The sequence below is a fragment of the Bombina bombina genome, chromosome 3 (assembly GCF_027579735.1).
Source record: "Bombina bombina isolate aBomBom1 chromosome 3, aBomBom1.pri, whole genome shotgun sequence".
Classification (NCBI taxonomy): Eukaryota; Metazoa; Chordata; class Amphibia; order Anura; family Bombinatoridae; genus Bombina; species Bombina bombina.
Genome location: NC_069501.1, coordinates 1,148,041,469 through 1,148,059,255, shown reverse-complemented (window position 1 = coordinate 1,148,059,255; position 17,787 = coordinate 1,148,041,469). Strand labels below are relative to the sequence as shown.

At 42.9% G+C, this 17,787-nt stretch overlaps 1 protein-coding gene across 1 annotated transcript in view; it reads right to left on the bottom strand.

The window, feature by feature from the left end:
* Positions 1-17,787, bottom strand: part of RDX (radixin) — a 471,667-nt gene that overhangs the window by 182,122 nt on the left and 271,758 nt on the right. The window contains exons 6-7 of the mRNA XM_053708539.1: positions 9,834-9,917; positions 9,067-9,213 (exon numbers count right to left, since the gene is read on the bottom strand). Coding sequence (XP_053564514.1) covers positions 9,067-9,213; positions 9,834-9,917 — 231 coding nt within the window. The remainder of the gene's footprint in view (positions 1-9,066; positions 9,214-9,833; positions 9,918-17,787) is intronic.

Genomic DNA, 17,787 nt, shown 5'->3' with positions numbered 1-17,787 from the left:
AAGATAATATCCTGGGAATCCTGACTTTACTCCATGAGTAACCCTTGGATTCACACCAATGAAGATATTTACACCATATCTTATGATAGATTTTCCTGGTGACAGGCTTTCGAGCCTGAATTAAGGTATCAATGACCGACTCGAAGAAACTACGTTTTGATAAAATCAAACGTTCAATCTCCAAGCAGTCAGACGCAGACGCAGAGAAATTAGATTTGGATGGTTGAAAGGACCCTTAAGTAGAAGGTCCTGCCTCAGCGGCAGAGTCCATGGTGGAAGGGATGACATGTCCACCAGATCTGCATACCAAGTCCTGCGAGGCCACGCAAGTGCGATCAAAATCACCGAAGCTCTCTCATGCTTGATCTTGGCAATCAGACAAGGGAGCAGAGGAAACGGTGGCAACACATAAGCCAGGTTGAAGGACCAAGGCGCTGCTAGAGCATCTATCAGCGCTGCCTTGGGATCCCTGGACCTGGATCCGTAACAACAAAGCTTGGCGTTCTGACGAGACGCCATGAGATCCAGTTCTGGTTTGCCCCAAAGTTGAATCAACTGTGCAAACACCTCCGGATGGAGCTCCCACTCCCCCGGATGAAAAGTCTGTCGACTTAGAAAATCCGCCTCCCAGTTCTCTACTCCTGGGATATGGATAGCTGATAGATGGCAAGAGTGAACCTCTGCCCATAGAATTATTTTTGAAACCTCCAACATTGCTAGGGAACTCCTTGTTCCCCCTTGATGGTTGATGTACGCTACAGCCGTGATATTGTCCGACTGAAATCTGATGAACCTGACCGCAGCAAGCTGAGGTCAAGCCTGAAGAGCATTGAATATCGCTCTTAGTTCAGGAATGTTTATCGGAAGGAGTGCCTCCTCCTGAGTCCACGAGCCCTGAGCCTTCAGGGAGTTCCAGACTGCACCCCAGCCCAGAAGACTGGCATCTGTTGTTACTATTGTCCAATCTGGCCTGCGGAAGGTCATACCCTTGGAAAGATGGACCCGAGATAGCCACCAGAGAAGAGAATTTCTGGTCTTTTGATCCAGATTTAGTAGAGGGGACAAATCTGTGTAATCCCCATTCCACTGACTGAGCATGCAAAGTTGCAGCGGTCTGAGATGTAGACAGGCAAACGGCACTATGTCCATCGCCGCTACAATTAAGCCGATTACTTCCATACACTGAGCCACTGAAGGGCGAGAAGTAGAATAAAGAACACGGCAGGAATTTAGAAGTTTTGACAACCTGGCCTCTGTCAGGTAAATCTTCATTTCTACAGAATCTATCGGAGTTCCTAGGAAGGAAACTCTTGTGAGAGGGGATAGAGAACTCTTTTCTTCGTTCACTTTCCACCCATGAGACCTCAAATGCCAGCACAATGTCCGTATGGGACCTGGCGATTTGAAAATTCGACGCCTGTATCAGAATGTCGTCTAAGTGAGGGGCTACTGCTATACCCCGTGGCCTTAGGACCGCTAGGAGTGACCCTAGAACCTTCGTAAAGATTCTTGGTGCCGTAGCTAACCCAAAGGGAAGAGCCACAAACTGGTAATGCCTGTCTAGGAAGGCGAACCTGAGAAACCGATGATGATCTCTGTGTATCGGAATGTGAAGATAAGCATCCTTTAAGTCCACGGTAGTCATATATTGACCCTCCTGGATCATAGGTAGGATGGTTCGAATAGTCTCCATCTTAAAGGATGGGACCCTGAGAAATTTGTTTAGTATCTTGAGATCTAAGATTGGTCTGAAAGTTCCCTCTTTCTTGGGAACTACAAACAGATTTGAATAGAAGCCTTGCCCCTGTTCCTCCTTTGGAACTGGGTGGATCACTCCCATAACTAGGTCTTGAACACAATGTAAGAATGCCTCTCTCTTTATCTGGTTTGCAGATAATTGTGAGAGATGAAATCTCCCTTTTGGGGAAGAAGCTTTGAAATCCAGAAGATATCCCTGGGACACAATTTCCAACGCCCAGGGATCCTGGACATCTCTTGCCCAAGAAGAGAGAAAGTCTGCCCCCTACTAGATCCGTTTCCGGATCGGGAGCTGATCTTTCATGCTGTCTTAGAGGCAGCAGCAGGTTTTTTTACCTGCTTTCCTTTGTTCCAAGCCTGGTTAGGTCTCCAGACCGGCTTGGACTGGGCAAAATTTCCCTCTTGTTTTGTATTAGAGGAAGTTGAAGCTGCGCCACTCTTGAAGTTTTGAAAGGAACGAAAATTAGTCTGTTTGGTCCTTAATTTGTTGGACCTATCCTGAGGAAGGGCGTGACCTTTTCCTCCAGTAATATCAGAAATGATATCCTTCAGTCCAGGCCCGAATAGGGTCTGCCCCTTGAAGGGAATATTGAGAAGCTTAGACTTTGAAGTAACGTCAGCTGACCAGGATTTAAGCCATAGCGCCTTACGCGCCTGAATAGCAAAACCTGAGTTTTTAGCCATTAGCTTGGTTAAATGAACAACGGCGTCAGAGAGAAATGAATTGGCTAGCTTAAGAGCTTTAAGCTTGTCAAGGATATCATCCAATGGGGTTTCTACCTGTAGAGCCTCTTCTAGAGACTCAAACCAGAAGGCCGCAGCATCAGTGACAGGGGCAATGCATGCAAGGGGCTGGAGAATAAAACCTTGTTGAATAAAAATTATCTTAAGGTAACCCTCTAATTTTTTGTCCATTGGATCTAGAAAAGCACAACTGTCCTCGACAGGGATAGTTGTACGATTTGCTAGGGTAGAGACTGCTCCCTCCACCTTAGGGACCGTTTACCACAAGTCCCGTGTAGCGGCATCTATGGAAAACCTCTTTAAAAACAGGAGGGGGAGAAAACGGTACACCTGGTCTATCCCATTCCTTAGTAATAATTTCTGAAAACCTCTTAGGTATTGGAAAAACATCAGTATAAACAGGCACTGCATAGTATTTATCCAATTTACACATTTTCTCTGGGACTACAATGGCGTCACAGTCATCCAGAGTAGCATGCGGAGGTGTTCAAGCTTAAATTTAAATGTAGACATATCAGAATCAGGTTGAAGTGTCTTCCCTGAATCAGAAAAATCACCCACAGATAGAAGCTCTCCTTCTTCGTCTTCTGCACATTGTGAGGGTATATCAGACATAGCTACTAAAGCGTCAGAGAGCTCTGTATTTGTTCTAGCCCCAGAGCTGTCTCGCTTTCCTTGCAACCCTGGCAGTTTGGACAATACCTCTGTGAGGGTATGATTCATAACTGCCGCCATGTCTTGTAAAGTATACGCAATGGGCGCACTAGATGTACTTGACGCCCCTTGAGCGGGAGTTATAGGCTCTGACACGTGGGGAGAGTTAGTCAGCATAACTTCCCCCTTGTCAATTTCCTCTGTTGATAAATCTTTTAAAGCCAGAATATGGTCTTTATAACTTATAGTAAGATCAGTACATTTGGTACACATTCTAAGAGGGGGTTCCACAATGGCTTCTAAACATAATGAACAAGGAGTTTCCTCTATGTCAGACATGTTTAACAGACTAGTAATGAGACCAGCAAGCTTGGAAAACACTTTAATTAATGTGAAAAAGTAGATTATAAAAAAACGGTACTGTGCCTTTAAGAGAAAAAAACAAAAACTGCAAAACAGTGAAAAAAGCAGTTAACTTTATGAAATTTTTACAGTGTGTATAACAGACTAAAATAGCATTGCACCCACATGCAAATGGATGATTAACCCCTCAGGCTCAAAAACTAAGGAAAAAAACGGTAAAAAACGGTAAAACGTCACAAGCAAACTGCCACAGCTCTACTGTGGCTCCTACCTGCCCATAAAACGACTTTTGTAGGCACAAAAACCCTTTACAGAGTTCCAATATGTCAGGGGACTCCTTCAGGGAAGCTGGATTTCTCAGAATGTAAAAACAACTGCGCAATTAGATTGCAAAAATAGGCCCCTCCCACCATGCACTCAAAGTGAAAGGGCCATAAATAACTACTACTAGGAGAAATCTAGTCAGCCATGTGGAAAACTAGGCCCCAAATAAAGATTTATCACCCTCAGTAAAAAACGTTCTTTATATATATGCAAACGTTTTACATACTAAGCCATAATAGAAAGTAATATGAATATTAGCCTTTACTGCAAGCATGATGCCAGTCGTTATTAAATCACTGCAATCAGGCTTACCTTAAATATATCAGGCACTGTCAGCATTTTCTAGTTCTTATCATTCCTCTAGAAAAAAATATACTGAACATACCTCAGGGCAGTTAATTCTGCAGGCCGTTCCCCCAGCTGAAGTATCCCCATACTCTTCAGTTATGTGTGAGAACAGCAGTGGACCTTAGTTACAACCTGCTAAGATCATCAAAAACCTCAGGCAAAACTCTTCTTCTAATTTCTGCCTGAGGTAAAAAAAACAGTACAACGCCGGTACCGTTTAAAAATAACAAACTTTTGATTGCAAATAAACTACACTAATTCACCACATCTCTCTTGATACTTCCCTTGTCGAGAGCTGCAAGAGAATGACTGGAGGTGGCAGTTAGGGGAGGAGCTGCTGTGGGTGATCCTCTTGTAGCTTCCTGTTGGGAAGGAGAATATCCCACAAGTAATGGATGAATCCGTGGACTGGATACACCTTACAAGAGAAACAGCATTTAACACAAGGAGCGGGCATTATGAATATCTTGTAATGCCCTTTGGCCTATGTAATGCTCCTGCTGTTTTCCAGGAATTTATTAATGATATCCTATGAGATATGTTGCAACAGTGTGTTGGGGTGTATTTAGACGACATCTTCATACACTCACCCACCCCGGAGGCTCATCGTTCTGATGTTACACGGGTTCTTCAGAAACTATGTCAGAACGGCCTGTTTTGTAAACTCGAGAAATGTGAGTTCCATCAGACTCAAGTAACTTTCCTAGGTTATGTTATCTTCATTGCAGGGTTCTCCATGGATCCTGACAAGTTGTCTGCAGTGGCCTCGCCCAGTTGGTCTTCGGTCTATTCAACGTTTTTTGGGGTTTGTCAATAACTATAGAAAGTTTATTAAAAACTTTTCTTCCTTGGTCAAACCTATCACAGACATGACCCGTAAAGAGAATGATCCCCTCCATTGGTCACCTACTGCCACTAAGGCCTTTGATAGTCTTAAGACTGCCTTTGCTGCCGCTCCAGTTCTGGCTCATCCTAACCCTGTCCTGCCTTTCGTTCTTGAGGCTGATGCCCTCTCTCGACAATTTTCGCATCTGTCCAAGGAAGAGTCTGTACCTACTCCAATTATACCTCCTGACCATATTTTGGCTACCATGCATACTAATTTGACTTCTCCCTTGGGGGAGGAGTTCCTGGCTGCACAAACCAATGCACCTCCTGAGAAACCTAGTGGTAAGTGTTTTGTTCCTGAGAATCTTCGAACTAAACTTTTGCACACTTACCACTATCCTAAAGCCGCAGGTCACCCAGGCAAGAACCAAATGATTTGGTCTGTCACTCAACAATTTCGGTGGCCAGGTCTTAGTTCTGATGTTGCTGCGTATGTTGCCTCCTGCTCAGATTGTGCACAGAATAAGACTCCTCAACGTCTTCCTGTGGGTCTTCTTCAACCTATTGCTAATGGTGAGTGTCCTTGGACACATCTTTCCATGGACTTCATTGTCGAGCTCCCTGTTTCCAGTGGCAATACTGTTATCCTTATGGTGGTTGACCGTTTTTCTAAAATGTCACATTACATTCCTTGAAGAAGCTGCCTACCGCTCAGGAGCTTGCTTCAATTTTTGCCCGGGAGATCATCCGTTTACATGGGCTACCCAAGGAGATAGTGTTGGACCAGGGTAGCCAGTTTGTCTCCAGATTTTGGCGTTCCTTTTGTGCTCAAATGGGGATCCAGCTTTCCTTCTCCTCGGCATATCACCCTCAATCCAATGGGGCTGCGGGACGGTCTAATCAAGCTCTGGAACAGTTCCTCCGTTACTATGTCTCAGATCACCACAATAATTGGTCTGAACTGTTATCTTGGGCAGAGATTGCTCGTAATAGTGCTATTAATAATTCCTCCAAGTTATCCCCGTTGATGGCGAATTATGGGTTTCAACCATCCTTGTTGCCCGATTCATTCATATCTTAGGGTATTCCGGCTTTGGAGGAGCATCTCCGTCAACTCCGTTCCACGTGGGTGCAGATTCAGGATTGCCGTCATCGTTCTATGCAGCGACAAAAGTACCAGGCTGATCGTAGGCGTATGCCCGCGCCTTCCTACCAGGTTGGTGAGAGGGTTTAACTGTCCTCCCGCAACATGAACCTTCATGTGCCTTCCAATAAACTGGCTCCCCGTTATGTTGGTCCTTTTCGAATACTCAGACGGGTCAATCATGTGGCCTACGCTCTTGACCTTCCTCCTGCAATGCGCATCTCCAATGTTTTTCATGTCTCCCTCTTAAAACCATTGGTTTGTAATCGGTTTACCACTGTGTTGCCTCGTCCCATGTTTGTTGACAACCATGAAGAATATGAGGTCAGCAGCATTGACTCGTATGTCCAGGGGCCGCGTACAGTATTTGGTTCACTAGAGGGGCTACGGTCCGGAGGAGCCTTCATGTGTTCCCTCCTCTGATGTTCATGCTCCCGCCCTTCTCCGTGCCTTCCATGCCCGTTTCCCCAATAATCCTTTTGTCCTCCCGCGGGGGAGGGGTCGTTAAGAGGAGGGTACTGTCAGGGTTTTTTCCCTGCTTTATTTGCCATGTGCTGCTGGCAGCCATTTTACTTACCTCTCTTGCCGACTCTGGCGCATAGTGTGTGATGCTGTTAATTTCCTGCACGCTCTCTTATGGCCAGACTGGTGTACATCATCCATGTGAGACAGGTTGCAGTCTCAGAATTGTGATGTCATCACTTATTATTTAAAGGGCCTCTGTTCAGTATGCTTTGCCCTTGCGTTGTCTCAGACCTGTTTGTGAGTTCCAGTTCCTGTGTATTACCTGGCTGTCTGACGTCCATTCTGGTTCCTGATCCCTGGCTTGTTCCTGACTCCGCTGTTCTCTTTGTTCCTAATTCCTGCTCTTCTGACTACTCGCTTTGACCCCTGACTCGGCCAGTATTCGCCTTGGCTCCTGGCTTGGCTCGTCTGACTACCAGCTCTGGTTTTGACTCCTGGCTTGTTATTTGACTTGTGGACATTTTATTATTTTTTGCTATTAATAAAGGTGTGATTATTTTTGCACTTCTCGTCTCAGTCTGATTCCTGGCACCCTGACAGGTTTTTACACAGCTGGAGGTCAGAGTTAGTTGTTAGTAATTATGAATAACACTTCACAGAAATCATCTTCAGTATCCATGTAGAGATATTTTAGGTGATGACAAAAGCAGGTATCAAGTAAGCCTAAACAAGCCTAGGTAAGTTTTAGTGCTGAGAGACTACATGGGAAATGCAAGCCATTTAAACTGGGGTGTGTGGTGTCCGGTATCTATGGCCTTGTAAAAATATCATAAAAATGATATGCCATAAAATGTGCATGCAGTGGGCACATGGAATGGCCCAAGTTGGTTAACATATTTCCCTAGGACCAATATCTGCCAAGCAGCCAGCAAACATGATCAATGCTACTTGAGCAGTATGTAATTACCCTATGGGGGGAAGGTTCCTAGGCTATGTATAAAGTAGTGTGTGATTTTAACACAGGCAGATTTCAGTATACTAGGAAAAAGGAGGAAGCTGCACTCTGTGTGAAGAAATTTTTTTTATTAGTTCAACAGAAATGTTTCGGGACTCCTGCCCCATGAACGGCCACCTTCTTCTGTATTCTGAGGTATCCGAAACCTCTGAATGCACATCTAGTTTTTAGAGCACCCCAGCCACAGGAGGACAAAAACCTATGCTTCACTGAGGAAGGTTATAGTCAAGAACCCTTAATTAAGGTGGGTAATTAACGAATTGTAGGGAGCATGTTACTTGCCTAGAACATAAAGTTAACTTGTGTATTAGTTACTATATGATCATAAATCTCATTGATACCTACAGTCACTAACAGTTACAGTTATTTTCAAGGAATGAGGCAGGTTCATTCTAAATCTTTACTGTACCAGTATCATCCGTTTCTATATAGGAGCATATGTGTTTTTAAGCTGTTAATAAAGCATATATTTGACCATTCATGTAACATAACATTATTGAGATTATATAAATAAAGCCACTCACATTTTCCTTTTGAACTTTTGCACCTGAATACAGTGACTGCAGGAGACGTTGCCTAGTTAACTATCAGACTGGTTGGTCATGTGATCAATTGAGCCTACAGGGAAGATCCTGATGTTGAAACTACAAAGAGGAAGCACACATGACAAAACAGTGAAGGAGTGTGTGAGGCCTGGCAGTGAGATGAGCTGCATAGAGACTCCATCTTGTGTAAAGTAACAGCATTTCTCTAATCTGCTGATGTAGTGTATGCTGCCAGCTGCAGTCTGACCGTGTGAGAGATCTGTGGAGCTGGATTCAGACAAAGTAAATGACTGGTAGACCCTGGAGCTCCCCTTCAGCTTGTGCAGTTGAATCCTGTTTAGTGGTAAAAGAGTATCCTCTCCCCTTGTCATACTGACAGGGCATTCTGTCCATCACAGATACTTATACACAGCTCTTCCTGTGGATTGCAGCTTCCTATGAGTTGTAACTGTTTAAATGCATATGGATTACCTTAAAGGGCCCCAACATTTATGTGCACCAACTGGTACACATCAGCCATTAGGTGGGCCTGGGCTGGGTTAGACAGAGTTGGTGTGTTAGTTAGCCTTACTTTAATTTGCCATAATCCTTTAATAAATGTTCATACTGTTTACTGTTATCAGTGTGTGTGTTGTAGTTATTTATTATGTTCCTGTCTGGGAAACCAATCCTTGTCCTGGATGCCCAGTCAGGTGGAGGCACTGCCACAGTCATATATCCCAACTCCCAGGTAGCGGAGGCTCAGGATCAGCCTGCAGAGCACATGGAGGTAGATGGGGAAAGACCCACAGGGGTAATTGTGGGCCTAGGCCAAACCCTGTTACATAGATATAACCTTTCTTTAACTAATGCATTAAATAAAAAAATAAATTACTTACTTGTCATCATGCTCATAAATATTCAGACCTAATGCGTCAACTCCCAGCCAAAGTTCTGTTCCCTTTTTATTTTTTATTTCAAAATAGTTGACACCATACATCTCTAAATCTTGTGCAATTTTTAAATACTCCATCATAGAATCTTCCCTGTAGATACATAAATAAAAAAAACATTAAATATATATATTTTTTACAAACATAAAAGCTTTTTACAACATTAAAAAATCCGATTATCTAGACTGATAAAAAGGATCACATTACACTTGAGGTGTTGACTTTTTCTTTTCCATAAACTAGAGCATAAGAGGTACAGTACATCAGATTCCATTTATCTTTTCTTTCTTTTTTTAAACCCAGCTAGCTGAAAACCTAAATTTGATTAGAGGAAAAAAATACTGTTTAATTGAAAAAACAGCTTTAGGTTAAATTAATATACCAGCTGTCATTCAGAAAGGCCAAGTTCCTTCGACCACGCCTTTTCTCTTGTTATCTCAGGAGTAGAGAATAGAACCCAATGAACAACTACAACACAAAATAGAATCTGGCATTGAACAAAAATGCCAAATGCACAAATCTACTGGCGAGTTTTATCTGGATTAAGTTTGTCAGTTCTGGGAGCACTGCTGACCCATTTAATGGAATTAAAGTGCCACTGTATAAAATAAAACACAAAGCTGTTCATCTACTACACAAAAACAAAACATCATGCTATTTTCTAATTATTCAGTAGCTACAAATATGAATAAACAAACAGATACACTTGTTACCTTAACATGCTTCTGTGTTCCTCATGCCAGGTTTGTATCCTTTCTTCCCATTGTTCTTTTGTCAACTTATGCTGTTCCAGAACACTAGAATGAAATGTTGACATCACAAAATAAGCAAGATTGTATAGGTCAAGGTTTGATTCCAGGACTAGTGTCATTTTGCACATCAACCCATTAACAACACTGACATACCCTGTACATAACATGTCCAAAGGGGTTTGGAGCCCTGTAATACAGCAGGTCTCGCTGACAGTGGCAAGACCGTGCTATTACTGCACGCCTCACTCCCAGAGGCCTTTCGACAATAGTACACTATTCAACCCCTTAAACTGAAAATGATATCCGACAAACAGTAACCAAATTTGATATTGCAATATTACATGCTTAATTATACATAGTAAAACAATTTTTCATTATACCTTCATTATTATGCCGCCTTTTTTCTTTTTAATTCTTTTATTGGTGTTTTTAATAAAAACATGTTTAAGCGCTTTAATATACACTATGGAAGTGTTCTATGCAGCACAAGTTAGTTGCATAATTTAATGATGTGTACAACATTGAAAAAAACAATATTAGCAAATTTTAGCTTAATATTGGCTTAATTTTAGCGGGGTGGTTGTAAAATCAGCTGGTTGGTGTGCCCATAAATTGGTCCTGAGGAGAAAACTGACATTGGTCTGGTGTCTATTTAAATGTGAATACCAGCTCACAAATATTCATTCATTGTGAAACTTTCTAGTGTTTAATAAGGCAGGTGGAACACCCATATGCATTTATTTTATAGTAAAAAAATTTATATTTTGTTTTCTAATTAAAGGAACATCTGTATTACCAAAAGAGAAAAAAAAAACATTTTTTACCTAATAAAACAAATTTCTTTCATAATGGTGAGAGTCCACAAGATTATCACATGCATGTTTACACTTCCTGATCACAAGGAGCAGGCAAAACACCAATACATACCAGAGCTTTGAAATGAAGAAGGAAGGTAGAAAGGAAAAGGAGGGTCATCCACCTCCAAAGCATTTAAAACTTCCCATAAAGAAGAATGAATCTACTTTGAAATTAAAGGAAACATCGACTGTCACCGATTCAGGGAGGTTCAGGAAAAGAGCCCTTACTTTCTGATAATCCACCCTCAGAAGAGGAATTGTGGAAGTTAAATATATCTCTTGTCTCAGAGGGGAATTGAAGAGGGTTATCTTTATGAGAGATCCCAGTTGAGCTAAAAGTCTAGAATGATAACTGCCTGCTTCATGCATGCATCTGTGTTTGGCAGCTGGAGGCATAACAGGGTCAATCTCTCTCAAGTGATTGACCATTTTTAATTTTCATATTTTTTTTAGTGCTTACCTCTATGTGTTGGTATTGAAAAAACAGTAGTTTTTTAGTTTTATTTTACTTGGTTGCACCACGGCTGTCATCTTTGTGTCATGGTGCACAACAAATTTTGGTCATACAGATGTTTACGGAAACTTACAAAACTCTGTTAAGGATGGCCCTAGCTCATTGGAACAAAAAAACTTTTCTTTTGATCACATTACATGGTACATGTACATATATAAATCTGTTTCACATTCTTGACCCGTAGCCTACGATGGCAGTAGTCAAATTGGCAGGTGTCAGTTTCTCAGAACACTGTTCATTGGAACCCATGCTTTATCCACTGTAGATATCGTGAATGATGTTCTTACTTCGTCTTACTAATAATGTCAGTGGCAATTCCTAGGGTATAATTTCTGGGTAGTGCAGACCCCTGGGAAGTCTGGGAATAAGACAACAATGGAGTACTCTGTCTAGAATTAGCCATGGTTACTGAACAAGAAGTGTAAAGTTGAGCAGGGAAACACACCTAATTATCCTTAGAGAGTAAACAGGGGTTAGAAGGGATTAAATGTTCAGTAGATCTCCCCTCCAAATGACTTAAGCTGTACCCATTTCCTCCGTATTAGAATATAAGGTTTTAAGTAAGGAAATACTGATGGTATATCAGAAAATAGCAAATCCAAGACCGCTAACGCAACAACCCCACCCAAGGCAGTGCAAGCAAGATGCCAAGGATCAGTCACTAAGCCTGGAGATTGGCGGATAAATCCACATCTGGCCTGGGGGCACAGTGCCAGCATAAAAGAAGCAGCACTCTGAAAGGAGTAGTGGATAAATCCACATTTCACCTAGGAGGCCTTTGACATTTTTGCACTAGAAGAAGATTTTGCATAGGTTAGAGAATCCTTTTTTTATTTGTAGATCAGCACTTACAAATTCACCTCACTCCATCAAGGAGACAAAAAATTGACGAAAGGATTTTGGGAGAGTTCAAAGCTCCAGTATGAAGGGGTCTTGCCTCCACCTAGTAGACAGGGAGTAAAATCACACATGTGATGATCTAGTGGACTTTCACCAATTTATGAGAAAATAAAAAATAATATTTTAAAAATTGGTGATCACCTGCCCTACCAGAAAAAGTGATTTCTAGCGGTGGGGGAGGGGGCTACTACAGAGCCCCTATCAACCCCTCTGTTTTAATTAGTGGGGTATGTGACTTCTTATGTGAAAGAGGAATATGTGTTATTTTGAGAAATTCTATATAGAATGACTTTTGGTAAAACTATGTTATGAGTTATTTTATTGTTTTAATATATTTTTTGCTATTCTGAGTGAGTTTATGGTAGGAACATGCACGCACTGTCATAATGGGTTAAGCCATTCCTGTGGAAAATCAAAATTTTGATTAATTATAAATCTATGCAATATTTGTATGGTTAGATATTGTATACCTAATCCTTTTTTGTATAAACTGCAAAATGGCAAATAGCAACTAAAATGATAAACTTTACAGTAGAAAACCGTGTCCAGCACCAATGTGAGTCAGCTGTGGTACAAATCTGTCTGAGGTTCTACACCAAAAACATCAAAGTGTGCAAACGTGAAAAGTCCAAAAGACAGCAGCACTCAAACGTATGCAAAAGTTCCCATGTATAATGGAATCTCCCAATGGTACACAAATCAAGACCACATTTCGGGCCTGTTGCCCTTAGTCATGTCAAGTAAAACATAATTTATGCTTACCTGATAAATTCCTTTCTTCTGTTGTGTGATCAGTCCACGGGTCATCATTACTTCTGGGATATAACTCCTCCCCAACAGGAAATGCAAGAGGATTCACCCAGCAGAGCTGCATATAGCTCCTCCCCTCTACGTCAGTCCCAGTCATTCGACCAAGAATCAACGAGAAAGGAGTAACCAAGGGTGAAGTGGTGACTGGAGTATAATTTAAAAAATATTTACCTGCCTTAAAACAGGGCGGGCCGTGGACTGATCACACAACAGAAGAAAGGAATTTATCAGGTAAGCATAAATTATGTTTTCTTCTGTTATGTGTGATCAGTCCACGGGTCATCATTACTTCTGGGATACCAATACCAAAGCAAAAGTACACGGATGACGGGAGGGATAGGCAGGCTCATTATACAGAAGGAACCACTGCCTGAAGAACCTTTCTCCCAAAAATAGCCTCCGAAGAAGCAAAAGTGTCAAATTTGTAAAATTTGGAAAAAGTATGAAGCGAAGACCAAGTTGCAGCCTTGCAAATCTGTTCAACAGAGGCCTCATTCTTAAAGGCCCAAGTGGAAGCCACAGCTCTAGTGGAGTGGGCTGTAATTCTTTCAGGAGGCTGCTGTCCAGCAGTCTCATAGGCTAAACGTATTATGCTACGAAGCCAAAAAGAGAGAGAGGTAGCAGAAGCTTTTTGACCTCTCCTCTGTCCAGAATAAACGACAAACAGGGAAGAAGTTTGGCGAAAATCTTTAGTTGCCTGCAAGTAGAACTTGAGGGCACGAACTACATCCAGATTGTGTAGAAGACGTTCCTTCTTTGAAGAAGGATTTGGACACAGGGATGGAACAACAATCTCTTGATTGATGTTCCTGTTAGTGACTACCTTAGGTAAGAACCCAGGTTTAGTACGCAGAACTACCTTGTCTGAGTGAAAAATCAGATAAGGGGAATCACAATGTAAGGCTGATAACTCAGAAACTCTTCGAGCCGAGGAAATAGCCATTAAAAACAGAACTTTCCAAGATAACAATTTTATATCAATGGAATGAAGGGGTTCAAACGGAACACCCTGTAAAACGTTAAGAACTAAGTTTAAACTCCATGGCGGAGCAACAGCCTTAAACACAGGCTTGATCCTAGCTAGAGCCTGACAAAAGGCCTGGACGTCTGGATCTTCTGACAGACGCCTGTGTAACAAGATGGACAGAGCTGAAATCTGTCCCTTTAATGAGCTAGCTGATAAACCCTTTTCTAAGCCTTCTTGTAGAAAAGACAATATCCTAGCGATCCTAACCTTACTCCAGGAGTAACCTTTGGATTCGCACCAGTATAGGTATTTCCGCCATATTTTATGGTAAATCCTTCTGGTAACAGGCTTCCTAGCCTGAATCAGGGTATCAATAACCGACTCAGAAAAACCACGTTTTGATAAAATCAAGCGTTCAATTTCCAAGCAGTCAGCTTCAGAGAAGTTAGATTTTGATGTTTGAATGGACCCTGTATCAGAAGGTCCTGTCTTAGAGGTAGAGACCAAGGCGGACAGGATGACATGTCCACTAGATCTGCATACCAAGTCCTGCGTGGCCATGCAGGTGCTATTAGAATTACTGATGCTCTCTCCTGTTTGATTTTGGCAATCAATCGAGGAAGCAGCGGGAAGGGTGGAAACACATAAGCCATCCCGAAGTTCCAAGGTGCTGTCAAAGCATCTATCAGAACTGCTTCCGGATCCCTGGATCTGGACCCGTAGCGAGGAAGTTTGGCGTTCTGGCGAGACGCCATGAGATCTATCTCTGGTTTGCCCCAACGTCGAAGTATTTGGGCAAAGACCTCCGGATGAAGTTCCCACTCCCCCGGATGAAAAGTCTGGCGACTCAAGAAATCCGCCTCCCAGTTCTCCACTCCCGGGATGTGGATTGCTGACAGGTGGCAAGAGTGAGACTCTGCCCAGCGAATTATCTTTGATACTTCCATCATTGCTAGGGAGCTTCTTGTCCCTCCCTGATGGTTGATGTAAGCTACAGTCGTGATGTTGTCCGACTGAAACCTGATGAACCCCCGAGTTGTTAACTGGGGCCAAGCCAGAAGGGCATTGAGAACCGCTCTCAATTCCAGAATGTTTATTGGCAGGAGACTCTCCTCCTGATTCCATAGTCCCTGAGCCTTCAGAGAATTCCAGACAGCGCCCCAACCTAGTAGGCTGGCGTCTGTTGTTACAATTGTCCAGTCTGGCCTGCTGAATGGCATCCCCCTGGACAGGTGTGGCCGATAAAGCCACCATAGAAGAGAATTTCTGGTCTCTTGATTTAGATTCAGAGTAGGGGACAAATCTGAGTAATCCCCATTCCACTGACTTAGCATGCATAATTGCAGCGGTCTGAGATGTAGGCGTGCAAAAGGTACTATGTCCATTGCCGCTACCATTAAGCCGATCACCTCCATGCATTGAGCTACTGACGGGTGTTGAATGGAATGAAGGACACGGCATGCATTTTGAAGCTTTGTTAACCTGTCTTCTGTCAGGTAAATCTTCATTTCTACAGAATCTATAAGAGTCCCCAAGAATGGAACTCTTGTGAGAGGAAAGAGAGAACTCTTCTTTTCGTTCACTTTCCATCCATGCGACCTTAGAAATGCCAGAACTAACTCTGTATGAGACTTGGCAGTTTGAAAGCTTGAAGCTTGTATTAGAATGTCGTCTAGGTACGGAGCTACCGAAATCCCTCGCGGTCTTAGTACCGCCAGAAGGGCACCCAGAACCTTTGTGAAGATTCTTGGAGCCGTAGCCAATCCGAATGGAAGAGCTACAAACTGGTAGTGCCTGTCTAAGAAGGCAAACCTTAGGTACCGGTGATGATCTTTGTGGATCGGAATGTGAAGGTAAGCATCCTTTAAATCCACAGTGGTCATGTACTGACCCTCTTGGATCATGGGTAAAATTGTCCGAATAGTTTCCATTTTGAACGATGGAACTCTTAGGAATTTGTTTAGAATCTTTAAATCTAAGATTGGCCTGAAAGTTCCCTCTTTTTTGGGAACCACAAACAGGTTTGAGTAGAACCCTTGTCCTTGTTCCGACCGCGGAACCGGATGGATCACTCCCATTAATAACAGATCTTGTACGCAGCGTAGAAACGCTTCTTTCTTTATCTGGTTTGTTGACAACCTTGACAGATGAAATCTCCCTCTTGGGGGAGATAATTTGAAGTCTAGAAGGTATCCCTGAGATATGATCTCTAGTGCCCAGGGATCCTGAACATCTCTTGCCCAGGCCTGGGCGAAGAGAGAGAGTCTGCCCCCCACTAGATCCGGTCCCGGATCGGGGGCTCTCGATTCATGCTGTCTTTGGGGCAGCAGCAGGTTTCCTGGCCTGCTTGCTCTTGTTCCAGGCCTGGTTAGGCTTCCAGCCTTGCCTGTAACGAGCAACAGCTCCTTCCTGTTTTGGTGCAGTGGAGGTTGATGCTGCTCCTGTTTTGAAATTCCGAAAGGGACGAAAATTAGACTGTCTAGCCTTAGCTTTGGCTTTGTCTTGGGGTAGGGCGTGGCCCTTACCTCCTGTAATGTCAGCGATAATTTCTTTCAAACCGGGCCCAAATAAAGACTGCCCCTTGAAAGGTATATTAAGTAATTTGGACTTAGAAGTAACATCTGCTGACCAGGATTTTAGCCACAGCGCCCTACGTGCCTGTATGGCGAATCCTGAGTTCTTAGCCGTAAGTTTGGTTAAATGTACTACGGCCTCCGAAATGAAAGAATTAGCTAGTTTAAGGACTCTAAGCCTGTCCGTAATGTCGTCTAGCGTAGATGAACTAAGGTTCTCTTCCAGCGACTCAATCCAAAATGCTGCCGCAGCCGTAATAGGCGCGATACATGCAAGGGGTTGCAATATAAAACCTTGTTGAACAAACATTTTCTTAAGGTAACCCTCTAATTTTTTATCCATTGGATCTGAGAAAGCACAGCTATCCTCCACCGGGATAGTGGTACGCTTAGCTAAAGTAGAAACTGCTCCCTCCACCTTGGGGACCGTTTGCCATAAGTCCCGAGTGGTGGCGTCTATTGGAAACATCTTTCTAAATATTGGAGGGGGTGAGAACGGCACACCGGGTCTATCCCACTCCTTAGTAACAATTTCAGTTAGTCTCTTAGGTATAGGAAAAACTTCAGTACTCGCCGGTACCGCAAAGTATTTATCCAACCTGCACAGTTTCTCTGGTATTGCAACGGTGTTACAATCGTTGAGAGCTGCTAAGACCTCCCCTAGTAATACACGGAGGTTCTCCAATTTAAATTTAAAATTTGAAATATCTGAGTCCAATCTGTTTGGATCAGAACCGTCACCCACAGAATGAAGCTCTCCGTCCTCATGCTCTGCGAGCTGTGACGCAGTATCAGACATGGCCCTAGCATTGTCAGCGCACTCTGTTCTCACCCCAGAGTGATCACGCTTGCCTCTTAGTTCTGGTAATTTAGACAAAACTTCAGTCATAACAGTAGCCATATCTTGTAATGTTATCTGTAATGGCCGCCCAGATGTACTAGGCGCCAAAATATCACGCACCTCCCGGGCGGGAGATGCAGGTACTGCCGCGTGAGGCGAGTTAGTCGGCATAACTCTCCCCTCGCTGTTAGGTGAAATTTGTTCACATTGTACAGATTGACTTTTATTTAAAGTAGCATCAATACAGTTAGTACATAAATTTCTATTGGGCTCCACCTTGGCATTGGAACAAATGACACAGATATCTTCCTCTGAGTCAGACATGTTTAACACACTAGCAAAAAAAACTTACAACTTGGTTATAATCTTTTTTTAGCAAAAACGTACTGTGCCTCAAAGAGGTACTAAACGATTAAATGACAGTTGAAATAATGAACTGAAAAACAGTTATAG